Genomic DNA, 22,302 nt, shown 5'->3' on the forward strand with positions numbered 1-22,302 from the left:
AGTCTCCACACTGTCCCAAAAATTAGCAAAAAATGAATGGAGAAAGGTAGGACTGGCTGCTTGCCTCCTACACCACATTCCAATGCCCAATAAAGAAAGACCTGTTTTATTTAGGGTCACAATACTGCGATGAAAACAGTATGAAGCAATGAACCCAATTAAACATTAAAAGTCTTTAAACTGGTACGCCTGGTTGGCTTAGTTGATTAAGTATCTGCCTTTGGCTCAGGTCATGATCCCAGGGTCCTGTGACTACGTCCCACATGGGGCTCCTTGCTCAGCAGGGAGTCTGCATCTCCCTCTGCCTGCCACCTCCACCAACTTTTATTCTCTCTATCAATCTGACAAATAAGTAATAAGTAATATCTTAAAAAATAAATAAATAAAAATTAAGTCTTTAAACCACAGCCAAGATTCATTCATTCTTTCAGTACATTTGTACAGTGTACTTCCTATTATTTCCTCCATGCCAGAACAAAGATGAGTAAGAGTTTCTGCTGTGGAGTGGATCGTAATCTCACGGGGGAGAGAGGGCTGTGTCCTCAGACAATGACAGCCCTATGAGACAGCAGTTGTCACAAAGGTAGAGCACAGATACAGAGGGAACATAAGAGTAGGGGGGAAAATACCACTAGGATTGTGTTTATAATGAGCTCTCAAATAACAGATTAACAGATTTACACACAGAGAATACGGTCTCCTTATATGTTGGAAGGAGCCTAAAGTCACACACCACCACTTCCCCAGCAGATTTCTAGGATGTGCTAACACTCCACTCACTGAAGAGCTAACCATTAATTTCTAAATACACTCCACTAATACACAGCATTATCAGAATTCACAGCATTATCACTGAATTCTTCCGTATGTTGCATTTAACTTTCCTTTTTCATTTAACACCTACTGATTCTACTTTTGCTTTTTGGCATGAACAGCTTCTAATATTTACCAAATGGTCTGAACCAGATGTTCCTAGCACTGCATACCACCCAGCCTCTCTTGCTCATCAGAGTCCTTCATGTATCTGAAAAGTGATCCAAGTCCAGGTAAGCTCTATCTTCTCCATGACAACCTGCCCCACTTTTCATTTGTGTTTCCTATACCATCCAGTTTCTAGGGAGATGAGGACCCCAAAATTTATTAGCTTCTTGGTAACAGCCATGATAAGCTGTTTCTCCTGAGTTACTACTCAGCAAAATATGGTGTTATTTTGTTATTTTAATCCGGGATTTTAACCAAAATCCCAGTTGTTAAATTTCAGTATCTTTTCACTGAGAAATGTGGCTGCCACATTCAGAGAAACCTACCAACCTGCAGAGATTTCAGGAATAGGGATGGCATGGGGACAAGGAGGAGCTCTCAAGACCACCTTGGTTTCAAGCCTGGGCTGTGCAGCTTACCACTGCGTGATCATGGGCCCACCGTTTCCTCTTCCGTCACAGAAAAAATGCATTATCTTGTATACTTGAGAGAAATAAACATCAAGTACCTAGCACAGATAGGGTGGTCACTCTCTAACTGGTAGCTATTAGCAACATCATTATCACTTCAAATGAAGCACCAACAGCTACCAACTGGTGACCCTGGGCAAAAACAGCTGAGCTGAGCCTTACCTTTATAATCTGAAAATGCGATAATAGTGTTACTGTTACTCGTGTGTATGAAGGTTAAATTTATTTCCAACCTCAGTCTTTTCCCCTGAACTCCCTTACCTGTCTGCCACTTGCCAGTTCCAACTGTTTGTCTAGCAGGCATCTCAAAACTTACCATGTTTAAAACTAAGATTAAACACCTTGCCTGAAGTCACACGGCTAAAAACAGACCAACCTGAACAGCCTAGCTCTGAAGTCTTGTAACCACAATATACTTCGTATAACAATATGCTTTCTCTCTACATATTCCACTAATATATCTCTAAATACCCACTACAGGGATGAGACAAGAGTTAAATTCTTTCTTAACTCAACATTCAAAATTGGATTACTCACTTACCATGTTCCTAAAAATTTTTTATCCCCCAAAAATTAGCTTGGAAAATCGTAACTGGTTTCTTACCATTCTGCGGTCCCGTACTTTAGCACTTGGGATGGCATCCAAGTCAGCTGTAGTTAATGGAGAAAAAACATTTAAAAATAAAAACTTTTACAATATCCTTTGTGACTAGCTCTCTACTGTAAATTCTTTTTCAACTATCACATTTTAGAATGTTAAGCTATTACTTATTTATTAATTTATAATTATATATATAAATATATTTATAACTAGTTCAGCATCCATTCTAGTTGAATAGACAAAAGTAAAAATCATTGTGAACATAAAACTGAAGTCTGCAGAAAAAGAAAATTATGCAGGATTCTTCAAGCTTCACTCATATTTCCACAATCTGGGTAGAAAGTTGCTGAGTGGACTTAAACACGGGTCCCTCACTTGGAATTTTTCAGCTCCAGGCACCTAGTTACACAGAGATTCTGGAGGAAGTATCCCAAATGCCCCCCCCCTTTTTTAAAGATTTTATTGATTTATTTGACAGAAAGAGATCACAAGTAGGCAGAGAGGCAGGCAGAGAGAGAGGGGGAAGCAGGCTCCCTGCTGAGCAGGGAGCCGGATGTGAGGCTTGATCCCAGGACCCTGAGATCATGACCTGAGCCAAAGGCAGAGGCTTAACCTACTGAGCCACACAGGTGCCCCAAACAAAGCCCCCTCCTCTTTGATCTGACCAGTTTTCCTATGTGTATCCAATAGTGCATTTTGTCCTTTAGGGACTGCCTTTGGGAATAAATAGGGTACGAATGAATGATAGCCTATACTCCTTCTTAGAATATTTTATACCATGTTTGTGATTATTTTACCATATTTAAACCACATTCTTATGAACTCAGTCATCATAGAGTTTACTGGAAGTTGGTCGGTGGCTGCTGTGGAAGATGGATACCCTCGGTGCCCAAATGCACCTGCATCTATCCACCTGGGGACTACTTTTCAGTTAACCAGCCGAATATGCCAAGACCGCACCACATCAGATCAGCAGGGTCTCCTAAGGAAATATTCCACCAAAATGCTTATAAAGTTTAAAAATGTACTAGTTTCTCTTCTCTGATGACATGCCATTGAATGTGGGTTACCATGCTGTCAGAGGGTGATGAGACCATTGTGAAAAGTTCTGTATCAGATGGACGAAAGACTTCCCCTATATCAATCTTTATCAAAGCCTTGACCTGGGCCTAAAATGGTGCGCAACTTATTCCTGTGATTATGTCTCATGGTCAAAAAAGTTTCCTCAGATCCTGAGGCCTGAGAATGAGAATGTCTTATTCTTGTTACTGGACTGTTGTGTTTTAGGATTTATTTTCCATGGCCACCCTCAATGGCCTGCAGGACTCTAGGCCAATGGGGCCCACAAGATGCTGTGCTCTGTGAGGCAGCTACCCCCACTCTGCTGTCAGGTGCTCCCCTACCCCCAGTTCCATACTCCCATGGGACCCTAGATCTCTCCTTTGCAGCACTCAGCACGCTTAGGCTTATTTAGCCTCTAACTCCTCCAACAAAGTATAAGCTCCTTGACAGCAATAGCATATTTCATTCATCACCACATCCCCTGGATATGCGTCAGTACCTGTGCTTCCCACAGGCACTCAGGAAGCATCTGTTGATTGGCTGATTATACAAACACACATTCACAGCCCAGTGTCCCTGAACAGATTTTATGCCCTACCAAAACCTGTCAGACACACATGGCAAAGAAATGCCCCACAGGGCACTGCAGTGTTTGCCCAGCACTCCTTCCCTTGGTTCCTACTTCTTGCTGCAGATGTCATGTGGCCTAGCTGAGGTACTCCATCCTCCCTGGACCCCTCTCACCCATAACGTGCCTCAGCCACACCCATCAGAGCCCTCTCGGGGACCTGTCCTTTTCTGGGGCTATCTGCCAAAAGGGCCATGTGAGCATGGAGCTACCAGTGGGAAGCTGCCTGGGACTGCAATCAACAACAGAGAGAAAAAAGGCTAACAACAACAACAAACAACCCAGTGCTACTCTTTGAGATAGGAATGATGATTTCTTACCTTCAGCACCTTCCTGCATCTTCATTCTATTCAGTTTCTTCTGCTGCTCTCTTAGCAGGGCTTGCTGCTGGATCTCTAAGGTGTGGTGATCTCTTGGAGGATCTGGGTACATGAACTTCAGGTCAACCCGTGTTTCTGAATCTAGTACAAAAAATATATAGCTAAGTTCAATCTTGTTTCCAAAGGAGATTTTATAAAACTTCAGTAAACATATGAGGAATGTAATTTCAAAATCGAGGAACAATAATAAAGTATCACCAAAGTCAAAATGTATTAAAATTATCATAAAACTCAAGAACACGAAATTAATATTCTGCAAGTAAATGGCCTTTCACAAACTTAGCAACATTAAAAGGAACTCCCCCCCACCCCACCCCAGAACAAGCAGTAGCTTATTATGCATTCCCCATCCGTACTTCCCCACTCCCCAAGATTTCCCCCCAGAGCACACAGCTGGGCAACTATGTGCACATATAGCCAAGCAGTCAGTCACACGGCTACAACTCAGGGAGCCATTAGACACTAATCACAGCCAGTCCCTAAAATATAAAAAGCAAGATAAATGCAGACTGGCTAGAACTTTAGGAGAGAGGTCATTAGTGGAGGAAATGACAATCTAAGAATTCATCTATGCCACAAATTCAAGAATACGAGGTGAGCAGAATGAAAATGATAAAACTTAACTTTTAAATCTTGAGAACAAAATGTAGTTCATATATCTAAAAAGCCTTGAAACTATTATTCCCTTTGATCTCTAATTGTACTGTTGGAATATAATTTAAAGAAATTATCCTAAATATGTAAAAAGCTTTATGATCAAAAGTTATCACAATTACCATATTCCATGTGAGAATAAGCATGAAAAAGACAAATAATGTCTTGGCTTCTAATGAAAACAGTCTGACTGCGTAGGTCCCCTGACCAAACTCTGAGACCTACTGACTTAATACACTGCCTGGCATATAGTAAATTATCAATAAATCATAGCATTAAAAGACAATAGTAAATGTAATTGATGACACTTATAAATATAAATGAAAAACAAAAGAGAAAATTAAGTAACAGTTTTATTTTTTTTTGTTTATTGTTTGTTTTTGTTTTAAATAGGCTCAGAAAGAAGACTAGAAATATGAATGGTGCTTATATTTAGGTGCTTATATTTAGGTGGTTTGAGCAAGGTGATTTTCCTTTCTAGTTTTCTGTGTTTTCAAAACTTTCTGTAATAGGGGTGCCTGGGTGGTTCAGTGGGTTAAGCCTCTGCCTTCGGCTCAGGTCATGATCCCAGGGTACTGGGATCGAGCCCCACATTGGGCTCTCTGCTCAGTGGAGAGCCTGTTTCCCTTCCTCTCTCTCTGCCTGCCTCTCTGCCTACTTGTGATCTCTGTCTGTCAAATAAATAAATAAAATCTTTAAAAAAATTTTTTTTCTGTAATAGATACTAATTTAAAAAGCAAAAAGAAGAAAAGTTCAGTTCTGGTTCATCTGGTATAGATCATATGACCACATATCCAACAATTTGCCACTTTGACTCCAACACCTACTCTATTACATGGTCCAAAAGGAAAATCACATATAACACACATTTTGGTTCTTCTATACATTTTCAGTCTCCCAGGACCTATGTCTCCTGGTAATCCTATTTCTCTACTAAGCTTTCTCTGCTCCTTCTAAGTGCTACATCAAATCTTCTCAACTCTCTTCCTTCAAATATTCTCCATTTGCTCCTGCCTGAGTTACTCAGGGACCATGCTCTCCTCATTCCTTCTTTCTCCCATACCCTACACACACCTCTTACCCTGTCACAGCCCTTCACATTAGCATTCTACCCTGTTCCCCTAGCTCTGGACCCTAAGTTCCTCCCCTTCCCAGCCAAGCCTACCTCCTCCAGGAGCTGTCTTATGCTTACTACCTCCAACACACTGCCTCCTAGTCAATCCTCATTCCCATGTTAATGGGCTTCTGGTGCCCTAATTCCACTGAAAAAGATCTAACCGAGGTCACCAGTGACTTCTGATCCAACCAATGCTTTGCACTATTCCTCTTAAATGATCCTTTCTCCTTGACATATTCTCTTCCCTTAGATTTCGGGATACCACATTCTCCAGTCACTCTGCCTGTTCCTTCTCAGTCTCTTTCCTAAGCTCAGCTTGCCTTGTCGCCGTTCCATTAATGACAAGTGCTACTCTTCTCTTTAGTCTACCTGATCTAATTGACTCCGGAGAGGCTTTAAAAGCTGTATGTTCTGCAAAAGAAAAGAGTTAGACAAACTAAAGTTTCACCTACTAGATTGGTAAAATGAAGAACTAAAATATATAGAAATTTTATTCATCATATTTTAAAATAGGTATCCTAAATGAAATTTTACTTTAGAAAAAGGATACAAATAAGCACTTGAATATGGTTAGAACACAGGCTGTATCTCAAAGAGCAGCATTCTACTCACCTCTATCTTTCAGCTCATTGAAGTCATGAATATTCTGAAAAGTAGTAACATCTAAGCCCTTAGGCGACTGTCTTCTGACAGGAGCTTGTAACCGATGCCTAGCCATGTCAAATATATCCATGGGATTCCTTTCTCTTTTCCTATAGACAGAAGACAAATTTAGGTAAATGTGTTTTAATGTGAGGAGAATCAGAGCTTACATTTAACTCCCTCTACAAGAAATTTGGCATCTTATATCACACGATATTACAAAACTTTAATATCTGTTATTTCAATCTCCTATACTAAAAAATATAGTAAAGGTCAGTGTACTCTCTCAAGATATTCTGATGTAAAGGCCCTTATTAGGAGAGTAAATGAGTTACTTTATCTTAGAATGTTCACATAGTAGAAAGACCAGTCTTTGAAGTCAGCAAAACCAAGATTCAAAGACCAGCTTTGCTGTTTTCTGGCAGTTTGACCTTGACTTCATCATCTGTATGATGCAGATGATGTCTATTCCTTCTAATTAAGTGAAGTTATACACTGTAAAGTACCCAGCATTGTATATGACATATATTAGGTAATCAATAAATGTTATCTTCCCCTCAGCCTAAAATAAAAATTATACAGAGAAATATGGTATTAATACACTTCCCAATATAAAGGGTACTATCCACAATCTCCAACACTAATTTTATAAGGACTTTCAGGGAATTCAATTATCTAATTAGTTCATTTAATACTCTACTTCTGTGGTACCTAGGAAGTTAACAAAATGGGCAGGGTGTTTAGTGAGTTTCCTGTTAGGGCTCTGGGGGAGTGACCAAGAAGAGGAAAGGGATGGGGGACAGTGTCTCTGGCCCTGAAAGGAAAGACCTACCAGTGCTTCCTGCAGCATTTGATAGGCCCCTCTATTTCTGAAAATGAGGATTTAAGCTATTAATTGTCAGAGGCTTGGCCCAACTCCTGCCTTCATTTCTTCATTCACTAAATCTTCCCTAAGCACCTAGATGGGAACAGCTCTGATCCCGAAAGGCAATACCACGGCTCTCCTGGAGTTTCCTTTCCTGGTGAGGGTAAGGAGTCACATGGGTCACAAAAGTACCCTGCCAAGGCTGACAAAGACCTCTAAATAGTAAGCCACCTAGGGTGACAGGAAATGCAACACAGATTCATTACAATGCAAAACAAATATTAAAAAGGCTTCTAGGAGGCCATTAAACTCTGTTTAAACTGCCTAGTTTCCATTATGGCTATAAGTTAAATAGGCTGCTAAGTTAGAAATTAGATTATTAGATCTTCCTTGGATATGAGCTGCCTATATTTGTTTTGTGCCTAACACAAAGTAAGAGGTCAAAAATGTGAGCTTAATTAATGAATAAGAGATTCTTTTTGTGAAAGAATTTATAAAACTGGAATAAAGAATCAACTCAAATGTCTCTCATTGTGATACATATTGAAAATTAAACCAAAGTAAATGTATTTAACCAGTTCTTGCTAAATGATGGCAATCTAACATATATTCTCTAACTTAAGTTAGCATGTAGAATTTACAAGGTACTTTCAAATACGTACATCTCTTTATTCTTCACTAAAATCTCATGGGGTAAAAATTATTGTTACCACTTAAAAATGAGAAAACTGAAAAGCTGCCTGGCTTCTCTTATATTAGTTTGTCAAAAGACAGTACAGTGTTCAATTTATGAATGAAACAAAGAAAATAAGTGTCAATAAGTTAAACATGCATATTTAAATATGCAAAGCTGCAATAGTGAAGACATTCATAACATCACAAAGTAAATTAAAATAACTATACTGACCTCTCAATTACTTAGAAATAGTTGATAAATAAAATAGAATTGTCCATTGAAAACTACCAGCATGTGTTAACATTTCATTATCTAGCCATTCTGTATTTTTGAAATTTTCTCACTCTGTTTTCTTAGCCAACCAAGCTTGGAGGTTAAGCTGCTATATTAAACTCCTATCACATACTGGATTACAGTCTTAAACATCACTATAAATTTAATAAATATACAAAATGATAGACCAGGAATAATGACAGATATGTTTATGACTTAGTAAACATACATATATTAAATTACCTAGCTCTGTCCACTAATAGGATCCAGAAGCAAAGACACCCAGCAAGCATACCCAACATCCAGAGCTTGGTTTCTAAATACCATTCTCCATGAGGAAACATGGCTTTCTGGAGAAATGGCTGATTTCAGGGCTGGGGTAGGGGAGATACAAGAGGATCCTGGAGTGTGTCTTATAATACCAAAGAGGAAGTGCTCAGAAAGAACAGAGAATGGATTATACCCCAAAGTACAAAATAAATATACACAAAATTGAATAAATAAAGGGAAGAGAAGAGGCAATTTTTTTTTTAAGATTTATTTATTCTAGAGAGAGAAAGAGAGGGAGAATGCAAGAGCACAAGCAGGGGGAAGGGCAAAAGGAGAAAGAGAGAGAAGGAGACTCCCCACTGAGCTCAGAGCCCAGCATGGAGCTCGATTACATAACTCCAAGATCATGACTGGAGCAGAAATCAAGTCTGATGCTCAACCAACTCAACCACCCAAGCTCCCCAAGAAGGGACAAATATTTCTTACAAAAAAACTCTAAATAATATATATAGATAACTAACCCCATCTACAGGAGATGGAGCTTAATTCTACCTCCTAAGCTGTGTGCCAAATTTGTTGATTCTAGTCCTAAGAATAGTAACTGAGCAGACAAACCTGGCAAACTCTACTTTAACCAAATGATGAAGGTTCCCATCCCCAGGAATGTCATGTAGATGCCATATACCTTTGTTATCTAATGTGATGAAAGGACCATCTACCCTGAGCTCTTCTGTCCAAAGACCTTTAACACCAGTCTAATCATGAGTAAATTTTAGATAAACACAGACTGGGAGATATTCTTATAGGATTCTACCTGGCCAATACTCCTCCAGACTGTCACAGTCATGAAAACAAAGAAAAGACTAAGAAACTGTCCTAGACCAGGGGAGACTAGGAGATATGACAAATAAATGCAATGTGGTACCTATATTGATTAGACTCTGGAACAGAAAGAGAACATTAATAGAAAAACAGGAGAAATCCAAAAAGGCTGGAATTTAATAGTAATGTTCCACTATTAGTGACAGTCAGACTCTAGTAACACAAGATGTTAACAATTGGGAAAACTAAGTGAGGGTCATATGGAAACTCTGTACTATGTTTACAACTCTTCTTTAATTTAAAATGATGCCTAGATAAATCATTTATTTAAAAAAAAAAAACCCCTTTTAAAAAATAAGTGTGGTAGTTATCTACTTTCTTGATTTTAAAATCTACCAAAAGACTGCAATCTGTAGTTTGAAGAATAGTACTTTAAAAAATTTATGAGTCCTTTTGGCAAAAATGATCAGAAATGTTTAATAATCTAGAAGTTATTTTCTATAAAGTAAGTATTTTATAAAATAGATTGTTGATGGAAAATGTAAAACATAGTTTTAAAATGTAATTGTCTATGATTATTCCAACTCTGAAGTTTTGTTCCTATATCATTTTCCCCCTCAAAGACTAAATTTCGGTGCCTGATTTTGTAGAAGACTAAAAAAGGGAAAGTAAAGAGAATGTCCTCATAATTTTCTAGTATTGTTTCAACTATCTCTTTCTCAGCGTGGACTTCCCTACCACTTAGAGTAGCTTACAAAGCAACTTCTGCACCAATTTGCCTTGTGTACATAAGGACTGAAATTAATCAATTATTTTCACTCACTGATTTCTGTGATGAGACAAAGAGTCCATTCTCAGATAAACCTGGAAGAACGGTGTGCCACCACAAACTCATTCTTTACTAAGTCTAATGCTATCAAACATTTCATGATTAGGGCTAGTATTTCTGGTATTCCTTCAAAAAATACTACTACTTTCTTCCTCCCCCACCCCAACATCTCTGTCCCCATCACCACCACCACCACCATCATCATCATCACCATAAATATATTATTGGCAGTAAGGAAGGACAGATAAAACACTCAATATAAATGTTTTATATTAGGTTAAATAAATATACATTAAATATCCCATATGTTACAGAGAATAGATTCAACAGGTATGGATAAATGTTTTATGAAGGCAACTTAATCTACATAAAATTCAAGAATGTCTAAGAGTCTAAGAGAATATTGGTGGAGACAGTCCAAGATAGGAGAGAAACAGCAGACCTTAATTTTGTCTGGCTACAGGAATTCAACCAGTAGCTATCAAATCATTCTGAATACCTATGAACTCATCCCGAGATCTAAAAAAGAATAGCTGCAACTCTACAAATAGAAAAGCGACCACTTTCTGCAAGGTAGGAGGTGTGGAGAAATGAATCCAAAGCTATAAATATGGGAGGGTAAACCCCAGGGGGACGGAGCCTCCCTAAACCAACATCAGAAACAGATACAGCAGCCAAGCACAAAATCAGTAAGGGATGGCCCTGCCTGAAAGGCACACTCAGGTGCTGAAATAGAGCAGAAACCTAGGTGAGACAGTATGGTCTTAGGATCCTCAGGGTCACAGAAAGACTGGGGATGCCTAAGGGTGGCAGAGCTCCTAGGGTTTGAAATGGGGAAGCGGGCTGCAATCAGAAAGCCCAGGTGCGGCTCTCAGTGTTTCCATAAATCATGAACTACCAAACAGCTTGGCAACTGCACTCCAAGCAGGGGTCCAACAAGTGGCAGAACTAACCCTTTTTTCCCCAGGGAAGCAGCGGCGCAAGTGTGCGCCATAGGAGGCTCAGGGTTTGGAGACTCCAATTGAGTTGCATACCTAAGACAGAAACACTTGGGTCCAAGCTGAGTGAGCACAGAAGTACATATGGAGACCAGGGAGATAGATGTAATTGACCGCTTATCCGTGAGGGTGCGCTGAGGAGTGGGCCCCGACCTTTCACTGTGGGGCCAGAGATTGGGAGGCTGCCATTGTCATTCTCATCCTCTAAAGTAGAGCAGAAAGTTTTCAGGGAACAAAACCACACAGATCATCTGGACCACTGTACTTAGCATGGCCCCCTGGCAAGGTCAATGCAGTTCTGATTGAAGCAAAGACACTTGAGAATCAGCAGAACAGACCCTTTCCCAGAAGATCAACAAGAACATCCAGCCAAGACCAAGTTTAGCCATTACACAGAACTGCAAAACTCCAGAACTAAGGGAAAACAGTATATGGAATTTATGGTCTTTTGCCACAATTCTTAGGCTTTTGGTTTTAATTTTTCTGCTCTTTTTCAACCAATTTCTTATTTTTTATCAACTTTAAAAAAATCTTTTAAAATTTTCATGTTTACAGTAACATTCTAGTTTTTCATTGTACTTAAATTTATTTTTGTACATATATAAAAGTTTTTCTTTCTTTACAATTTTAGGATGCAGTTTCTTCTAACAAACAGACCAAAATACACTCAGGATGTAGTGTATTGCTCTGTTCTGTTCACCTGTCTGTTGATATTCCCTTTATTTGCCTTTTAATTCTCATTTTTTTACAGTAACATTCTAAACTTTATTGTATTTAATTTTATTTATGAACATGTTTAAGTTTTTCTTTCCTTACAATTTTGGAATCTAGTTTTCTAATAAACAGACAAAAATACACACAGGATCCAATGTATTGCTCTGTTCTGCTCACCTGTCTGATTATATTCTCTCACTCCCTTTTTTTAAATTTTTATTTTTTCTGGTTTAACGTCTCCTCTGATTATTATAATTAATATTAATTATAATTTATATAATTATAAACTATAATTTATTATTATATAATCTGATTATTGTAATTAACATAAATTATAATAATTATGAATTATAATTAATAGTCCTCCTCTATAATTATCTGGAGTCATTGTTGCCACTTTAGTATTTTGTTCTCTTGTTCATCTATTCTTCTCTGGACAGAATGACAAGACAAAAAAAACTCACCTCGGGGAGGAGTGAAGATGGCAGAGAAGTAGCAGACTGAGACTACTTCAGCTAGCAGGAGAACAGCTAGATAGCTTATCTAAAGATTGCAAAAACCTACAAATCCAACAGGAGATCAAAGAGAAGAAGAGCGGCAATTCTAGAAACAGAAAATCAACCACTTTCTGAAAGGTGAGACTGGCGGAGAAGTGAATCCAAAGCGACGGGAAGATAGACCACGGGGAGAGGGGCCGATCCTGGCAAGCAGCAGAGCAACGAAGCACAAAATCAGGACTTTTAAAAGTCTGTTCCGCTGAGGGACAACGCTCCAGAGGCTAAACCGGGGTGAAGCTCACGCGTGGTCAGTGTGGCCCAAGGCCTCACGGGGTCACGGAAGGATCGGGGGTGTCTGAGTGTCGCAGAGCTTGCAGGTATTAGAACGGGGAAGAGACAGAGCCGAGGAGTAAGCTTCCAGCTCGGGGTTACCTTGAACCGGTCACAGATTCAGTGAGCTCGGAGCATGGCGGGAGGCCAGGGAGCCGGGAGTAATTGGGCGCTGTTCTCCAAGGGCGCACTGATAAGTGGGGCCCCGGGCTCTCGGCTCCTCCCCGCCAGAGACTGGGAGGCCACCATTTTTATTTCCGTCCTCCGGAAATCTACGGAAAGCGCTCAGGGAACAAAAGCTCCCGAAGGCAAACCCGAGCGGATTACTCAGCGGGCCCGGCCCGTGGTAAGGGCGCTGCAATTTCGCCTGGGACAGGGATGCTTGAGAATCACTACAACAGGCCCGTCCCCAGAAGATCAACAAGAAGTCCAGCTAGGACCAAGTTCACCTACCAAGGAGTGCAGTTTCAATACCAAGGAGAGCAGCGGAATTCCAGAGGAGGAGAAAGCAAAGCACGGAACTCATGGCTTTCTCCCCATGATTCTTTAGTCTTGCAGTTAATTTAATTTTTTTTCTTTTTGAATTTTTTTTCTTCTGCTAAATTTTTTTAACTTTTGCCCTTTTCTTTTTTAATGTTTCTTAACTAGTTTATCTTATATTTTTTTCTTTTTTATACTTTTTCTTTATTTCTTTTCCCTTTTCTTTTTTTAATTAATTCTTTTTTCTTTTATCTTCTTTTTTTTTTTTTCCTTTTTCTGAACCTTTTTTTATCCCCTTTCTCCCCCCTCACAATTTGGGATCTCTTCTGATTTGGTTAAAACTTATTTTCCTGGGGTTGTTGCCACCCTTTTAGTATTTTACTTGCTCTTTCTTATACACTTATTTGGAAAAAATGACAAGGCAGAAAAATTCACCACAAAAAAAAGAACAAGAGTCAGTACCGAAGGCTAGGGACCTAATCAATACAGACATTGGTAATATGTCAGATCTAGAGTTCAGAATGATGATTCTCAAGGTTCTAGCCGGGCTCGAAAAGACATGGAAAATATTAGAGAAACCCTCTCGGGAGATATAAAAGCCCTTTCTGGAGAAATAAAAGAACTAAAATCTAACCAAGTTGAAATCAAAAAAGCTATTAATGAGGTGCAATCACAAATGGAAGCTCTCACTGCTAGGATAAATGAGGCAGAAGAAAGAATTAGCAATATAGAAGACCACATGACAGAGAATAAAGAAGCTGAGCAAAAGAGGGACAAACAGCTACTGGACCACGAGGGCAGAATTCGAGAGATAAGTGACAACATAAGACGAAACAACACTAGAATAATTGGGATTCCAGAAGAAGAAGAAAGAGAGAGGGGAGCAGATGGAATAGGGGAGAGAATTATTGAAGAGAATTTCCCCAATATGGCAAAGGAAACAAACATCAAAATCCAGGAAGTGCAGAGAACCCCCCCCCCAAAATCAACAAGAATAGGTCCACACCCCGTCACCTAATAGTAAAATTTACAAGTCTTAGTGACAAAGAGAAAATCCTGAAAGCAGCCCGGGAAAAGAAGTCTGTAACATGAAATGGTAAAAATATTCGATTGGCAGCAGACTCATCCACAGAGACCTGGCAGGTCAGAAGGAGCTGGCATGATATATTCAGAGCACTAAACGAGAAAAACATGCAGCCAAGAATACTATATCCAGCTAACTTATCATTGAAAATAGAAGGAGAGATTATTTTAATCTCTTCCAGGACAAACAAAAACTGAAAGAATTTGCAAACACTAAACCAGCTCTACAGGAAATATTGAAAGGGGTCCTTTAAGCAAAGAGAGAGCCTAAAAGTGGTAGATCAGAAAGGAACAGAGACAATATACAGCAACAGTCACCTGACAGGCAATACAATGGCACTAAAATCATATCTCTCAATAATTACCATGAATGTAAATGGGCTAAATGCCCCAATCAAAAGACACAGGGTATCAGAATGGATTAAAAAAAAAAACCCATCTGTATGTTGCCTACAAGAAACTCATTTTAAACCTGAAGAGACCTCCAGATTTAAAGTGAGGGGGTGGAAAAGAATTTACCATGCTAATGGACATCAGAAGAAAGCAGGTGTGGAAATCCTTATATTAGATCAATTAGATTTTAAACCTAAGACTATAATAAGAGATGAGGAAGGACACTATATCATACTCAAAGGATCTGTCCAACAAGAAGATCTAATAATTTTAAATATCTATGCACCCATCCTGGGAGCAGCCAACTACATAAAGCAATTAATAACAAAATCAAAGAAACACATCAACAATAATACAATAATAATAGGGGACTTTAACACTCCCCTCACTGAAATAGATCATCCAAGCAAAAGATCAACAAGGAAATCAAGGCGTTAAATGACACACTGGACCAGATGGACATCACAGCTATATTCAGAACATTTCATCCCAAAGCAACAGAATACACATTCTTCTCTAGTGGACATGGAACATTCTCCAGAACAGATCACATCCTGGGTCCTAAATCAGGTCTCAACCGGTATCAAAAGATTGGGATCATTCCCTGAGTATTTTCAGACCACAATGCTCTGAAGCTAGAACTCAATCACAAGAGGAATCATGAATAAAAGAGGAGACATCACAACGAACACCAAAGAAATACAGACAATTATAAGAACATACTATGAGCAACTGTACGCCAACAAATTTAACAATCTGGAAGAAATGGATGCATTCCTAGAGACATGTAAACTACCACAACTGAACCAGGAAGAAATACAAAGCCTGAACAGACCCATAACCAGTACGGAGATTGAAAAAGTCATCAAAAATCTCCAAGCAAACAAAAGCCCAGGGCCAGACAGCTTTCCGAGGGAATTCTACCAAACATTTAAAGAAGAACTAATTCCTAGTCTCCTGAAACTGTTCCAAAAAATAGAAATGGAAGGAAAACTTCCAAACTCATTTTATGAGGCCAACATCACCTTGACCCCAAAACCAGACAAGGATCCCATCAAAAAAGAGAACTACAGACCAATATCTTTGATACACACAGATGCGAAAATTCTCACTAAAATACTAGCCAATAGGATTCAACAGTACATTAAAAAGATTATTCACCACGACCAAGTGGGATTTATTCCAGGGCTGTAAGGTTGGTTCCACATTCGCAAATCAATCAATGTGATACAACATATCAATAAAAGAAAGAACAAGAACCATATGATACTCTCATAGATGCTGAAAAAGCATTTGACAAAGTACAACATCCCTTTCTGATCAAAACTCTTCAAAATGTAGGGATAGAGGGCACATACATTATCAAAGCCATCTTTGAAAAACCCACCACATATATCATTCTCAATGGAGAAAAACTGAACACTTTCCCGCCAAGGTCAGGAACACGGCAGGGATGTCCATTATCACCACATAGTACTAGAAGTCCTAGCCTCAGCAATCAGACAACAAAAGGAAATTAAAGGCATCCAAATCGGCAAAGAAGAAGTCAAATTATCACTCTTCACAGATGATATGATATTATATGTGGAAAACCCAAAAGACTCGACTCCAAAACTGCTAGAACTTGTACAGGAATTCAGTAAAGTGTCAGGATACAAAATCAATGCACAGAAATCAGCTGCATTTGTCTACACCAACAACAAGACAGAAGAAAGAGAAAGTAAGGAGTCAATCCCATTTACAATTGCACCCCAAACCATAAGATACCTAGGAATAAACCTAACCAAAGAGGCAAAGAATCTATACTCAGAAAACTATAAAGTACTCATGAAAGAAATGGAGGAAGACACAAAGAAATGGAAAAATGTTCCATGCTCCTGGATTGGAAGAACACATATTGTGAAAATGTCTATGCTACCTAAAGCAATCTACACATTTAATGAAATTCCTATCAAAGTACTATCCATCTTTTTCAAAGAAATGGAACAAACAATCCTAAAATTTATATGGAACCAGAAAAGAATTCGAATAGCCAAAGGAATATTGAAAAAGAAAGCCAAAGATGGTGGCATCACAATTCCGGACTTCAAGCTTTATTACAAAGCTGTCATCATCAAGACAGCTTGGTACTGGCACAAAAACAGACACATAGATCAATGGAACAGAATAGAGAGCCCAGAAATAGACCCTCACCTCTATGGTCAACTAATCTTCAACAAAGCAAGAAAGGATGTCCTATGGAAAAAAGACAGCCTCTTCAATAAATGGTGTTGGGAAAATTGGACAGCCACATGCAGAAAAATGAAATTGGACCATTTCCTTATACCACACACAAAAATAGACCCAAAATGGATGAAAGACCTCAGTGTGAGAAAGAATCCATCAAAATCCTTGAGGAGAACACAGGCAGAACCTCTTCGACCTCAGCTGCAGCAACATCTTCCTAGGAACATCACCAAAGGCAAGGGAAGCAAGGGCAAAAATGAATTATTGGGATTTTATCAAGATCAAAAGCTTTTGCACAGCAAAGGAAACAGTTCACAAAACCAAAAGACAAGTGACACAATGGGAGAAGATATTTGCAAACGACATATCAGATAAAGGGCTAGTGTCCAAAATCTATAAAGAACTTAGTAAACTCAACACCCAAAGAACAAATAATCCAATCAAGAAATGGGCAGAGGGCATGAACAGACATTTCTGCAAAGAAGACATCCAGATGGCCAACAGACACATGAAAAAGTGCTCCACATCACTTGGCATCAGACAAATACAAATCAAAACCACAATGAGATATCACCTCACACCAGTCAGAATGGCTAAAATTAACAAGTCAGGAAATGACAGATGCTGACGAGGATGTGGAGAAAGGGGAACCCTCCTACACTGTTGGTGGGAACGCAAGCTGGTGCAACCACTCTGGAAAAGAGCATGGAGGTTCCTTAAAATGTTGCAAATAGGGCTACCTTACGACCCAGCAACTGCACTACTGGGTATTTACTATAAAGATACAAATGTAGTGATCCGAAGGGGCATATGCACCCGAATATTTATAGCAGCAATGTCTACAATAGCCAGACTATGGAAAGAACCTAGATGTCCATCAGATGTTCTTTATCCATGGATAAAGAAGAGGTGATATATATACACAATGGAATACTATGCAGCCATCAAAAGAAATGAAATCTTGCCATTTGCGATGACGTGGATAGAACTAGAGGGTATCACGCTTAGCGAAATAAGTCAATCAGAGAAAGACAACTATCATATGATCTCCCTGATATGAGGAAGTGGTGATGCAACAAGGGGGGTTTGGGGCATAGGAAAAGAATAAATGAAACAAGATGGGATCAGGAGGGAGACAAAACATAAGTGACTTAATCTTACAAAACAAACTGAGGGTTGCTGGGGGGAGGGGGCTTGGGAGGGGGGGGGTTATGGACATTGGGGAGGGTATGTGCTATGGTGAGTGCTGTGAAGTGTGTAAACCTGGCGATTCACAGACCTGTACACCTGGGGATAAAAATGTATGTTCATGAAAAATGAAAAATTAAAAAAAAAAAAAAAAACCTCACCTCAAAAAAGAGAACAAGAGGCAGTAATGAAGGCCAGAGACCTAATTAGTATGGACATGAATAAAAGATCAGAACTAGAATTCAGAATAATGATTATAAAAGCACTAGCTAGGCTTGTAAAAAGCATAGAAGACATTACAGAAGCCTATCCTGGAAAAAAATAAAAGAACTAGATAAAAAAAGGCTATTAATGAAATGCAATAAAAATGGAGGTTCTAGGGCGCCTGGGTGGCTCAGCGGGTTAAAGCCTCTGCCTTCGGCTCAGGTCATGATCCCAGGGTCCTGGGATTGAGCCCCATATCGAGCTCTCTGCTCAGCAGGGAGCCTGCTTCCTCCTCTCCCTCTCTGCCTGCCTCTCTGCGTACTAGTGATCTCTGTCTGTTAAATAAATAAATAAAATCTTTTTTAAAAAATGGAGACTCTGTCACAATAATGAGGCAAAAGAGTGAATTAGTGATACAGAAGATCAAATGATGGAGAATAAAGAAGCTGAAAAAAAAAGAGATAAACAACAACTGGCTATAAAGGGGAGAATTCGAGATGTAAGTGATACCATAAACCAAAACAATGTTAGAATGGGATCCCAGTAGAGGAAAGGGAGAAGGGGAGAAGGTATACTGGAGCAAATTATAGCAGAAAACTTCCCTAATCTGGGATAGGAAATAGGCATTCAAGTCCAGGATGCACAGAGAACATGTCTCAAAATCAGGTAAAATAGGTCAGCACCTTGACATATAATAGTTAAACTTGCTACTCTCAGACACAGGGAGAAATTCCTGAAAGGAGCTTGGTACAAGAGGTCCCTACAAGGATAGAAACATTAGACTGGCAGGAGACCTACCCACAGAGACCTGGCAGGCGAGAAAGAACTGGCATGATATATTCTGGGGGCTAAATGCGAAAAATATGCAGCCAAAAATACTTTATCCAGCAAGGCTCTCATTCAAAATTGAAGAAAGGATAAAAATGCTTCCAGGACAAACGGAAACTGTAAGAATTTGTGATCACTAAACCAGCCCTGGAAGAAATATTAAAAAGAAAGAAAGAAAGAGCCCAAAAGTAGCATAGACCAGAAAGGAATAGAGACAATATATACAGAAACAGTGACTTTACAGGTAATATAATGGCACTAAGTTCATATCTTTCAATAGTTACTCTGAATGTAAATGGGCCAAACGCCCCCAAAAGACACAGGGTATCAAATTGAATAAAAAAGCAAGACCCATCCATACACTGCAAGAGACTCAGTTTGGACTGAAAGACACCTCCAGATTGAAACTGAGGGGGTGGAAAACCATTAATCATGTTAAGGGACATCAAAAGAAAGCTGGGTTAATAATTCTTGTATCAGACAAATTAGATTTTAAACCAAAGATTGTAATACGGGATGAGGAAGGATACTGTATCATAATTAAAGTGTATATCCAACAAGAAGACCTAATAGTTGTAAATACTTATGCCCCTAACATGGGAGCAGCCAAAAATACAAGCCAATTAATAACTAAATCAAAGAAGCACATCAATAATAGTAGGGGACTTTAACACCCCAGGAACTGAATTGGACAGATCATCGAAGCAGAAGTTCAACAGGGAAACAAGGGCTATTGAATGACACACTAGTCCGGATGGACTTCACAGATATATTCAGGGCACTCCATCCTAAAGCAACAGAATACACATTCTTCTCCAGTGCACATGGAACATTCTCCAGAAGATATCACATCCTGGGTCTCAAATCAAAATCAGGTCTCAACTGGTACCAAATGATGGGGATCATTCCCTGCATATTTTCTTTTTTTTTTTTTTTTTTTTTAAGATTTTATTTATTTATTTGACAGAGAGAGAGGGATCAGGTAGGCAGAGCTGAAGGCAGAGAGAGAGGGGGGAAGCAGGCTCCCCGCAGAGCAGAGAGCTCAATGCAGGGTTTGATCCCAGGACCCTGAGATCATGACCTGAGCCGAAGGCAAAGGCTTAACCTACTGAGACACCCAGGTGCCCCCCGCTGCATATTTTCAGACCACAATGTTTTGAAAGTAGAACTGAACCACAAGGGGAAAGTTGGAAAGAACTCAAATACATGGAGGCTAAAGAGCATCATACTAAAGAATGAATGAGTCAACCAGGAAATTAAAGAAGAATTTTAAAAATTCATGGAAACAAATGGAAATGAAAACACAGCTGTTCAAAACCTTTCGGCAGCAGCAAAGGGGGTCCTAAGAGGGAAGGATAAGGCAGTATGAGCCTTTCTCAAGAAATAAGAAAGGTTTCAAATACTCAACCTGACCTTATATCTATAACAGCTGGTAAAGGACAGCAAATACAGTCTTACCTCAGCTGGAGAAGAGAAATTTAATAAAAGATCAGAGCAGAAATCAATGAAATAGAAACCAAAAGAACAGTAGAACAAATCAACAAAACTAGGAGCTGGTTCTTTGAAAGAATTAATAAGATTGATAAACCCCTGGCCAGATTTATCAAAAAGAAATGAGAAAGAAATCAAATTAATAAAATCATGAGTGAAAGATGAGAAATCATGACCAACATCATAGAAATAGTTTTAAGGACATATTATGAGCAACTATATGCTAACAAATGAGGCAATCTGGAAGAAATGGATGCATTCCTAGGGACTTATAAACTACCAAAACAATCACAAAGAAAGAGAAAACCTGAACAGACCCATAACCAGCAAGGAAATTGAAGCAGTAATCAAAAATCTCCCAAGAAACAAGAGCCCAGGGCCAGATGACCTCCCAGGGGAATTCTATCAAATATTTAAATAAGAATTAATACCTGTTCTTCTGAATCTGATTCAAAAAATAGAAATGGAAGGAAAACTTTCAAACCCTTTCTATGAAGCCTGCATTACCTTGATCCCAAAAGCAGACAAAGACCACACCAAAAAGGAGAATTACAGACCAAGATCCCTGATGAACATGGATGCCAAAATTCTCACCAAGATACTAGCCAGTAGGATCCAAAGGTAAAACTGAAAGACCATAGCCAATAGACTCCAACAGTATATTAAAAGGATTATACACCACGACCAAGTGGGATTTATTCCTGGGCTGCAAGGGTGGTTCAACCTCTGCAAATCAATCAATGTGACTGATACACTACTTAATAATAGAAAGGACAAGAACCATATGATCCTCTTGATAGATGCAGAAAAAGCATTTGACAAAGTACAGCATCCTTCTTTGATTAAACTCTTCACAGTGCAGGGATAAAGGGAACATATCTCAACATCATAAAAGCCATATATGAAAAGCTCACAGTGAATATCATTCTCAGTGGGGAAAAACTGAGAGCTTTTCCTCTAAGGTCAGGAACACGGCAGGGATGTCTACTGTGACTACTGTTGTTTAGCACAGTACTAGAAGTCCTAGCCTCACCAGTCAGACAACAAAAAGAAATAAAAGGAATCCAAATTGGTAAAGAAAATACTCTATGTGGAAAATCCAAAAGATTCCATCCCAAGATTGCTAGAACTCATACAAGAATTCAGCAAAGTGGCAGGCTATAATATCAATACACAGAAATCAACTGCATCTCTATACACAAACAATGAGACAGAAGAAAAAGAAATGAAGGAGTCGATTCCATTTACAACTGCAATTGTAAAGGTATTCCTAAGATACCTAAGAATATGTCTAACCCAAGAAGCAAAGGATCTATACTACAGAAACTACAGAACACTCATGAAAGAAACTGAGGCAGACATAAAGAAATGGGAAAACGTTCTATGCTCATGGCCTGGGAGAACATATATTATTAAAATGTCTATGCTACCTCAAGCAATCTACACATTCAATGCAATCCCTACCAATATACAATCAACTATTTTCACAGAGCAGGAACAATAATCCTCAAATTTGTGTGGAACCAGAAAAGACACCAAATAGCCAAAGGAATATTGAAAAAAAAAAACCAAAGCTGGTGGCACCACAATCCTGGACCTC

General features: G+C 39.0%; 1 protein-coding gene across 11 annotated transcripts in view; it reads right to left on the reverse strand.

Annotated features, from left to right (window-relative positions):
* CSPP1 (centrosome and spindle pole associated protein 1) overlaps window positions 1-22,302 on the reverse strand; it is a 170,944-nt gene that overhangs the window by 11,597 nt on the left and 137,045 nt on the right. For all 11 annotated transcript variants that reach the window (XM_044245503.1, XM_044245500.1, XM_044245507.1 and 8 more), the window contains 3 exons: window positions 6,506-6,645; window positions 4,063-4,203; window positions 2,056-2,102 (listed from right to left, as the gene is read on the reverse strand). In XM_044245503.1, the coding sequence (XP_044101438.1) occupies window positions 2,056-2,102; window positions 4,063-4,203; window positions 6,506-6,645 (328 nt within the window). The remainder of the gene's footprint in view (window positions 1-2,055; window positions 2,103-4,062; window positions 4,204-6,505; window positions 6,646-22,302) is intronic.

Source organism: Neovison vison, chromosome 4 (genome assembly GCF_020171115.1).
Source record: "Neovison vison isolate M4711 chromosome 4, ASM_NN_V1, whole genome shotgun sequence".
NCBI classification, from domain to species: Eukaryota; Metazoa; Chordata; class Mammalia; order Carnivora; family Mustelidae; genus Neogale; species Neogale vison.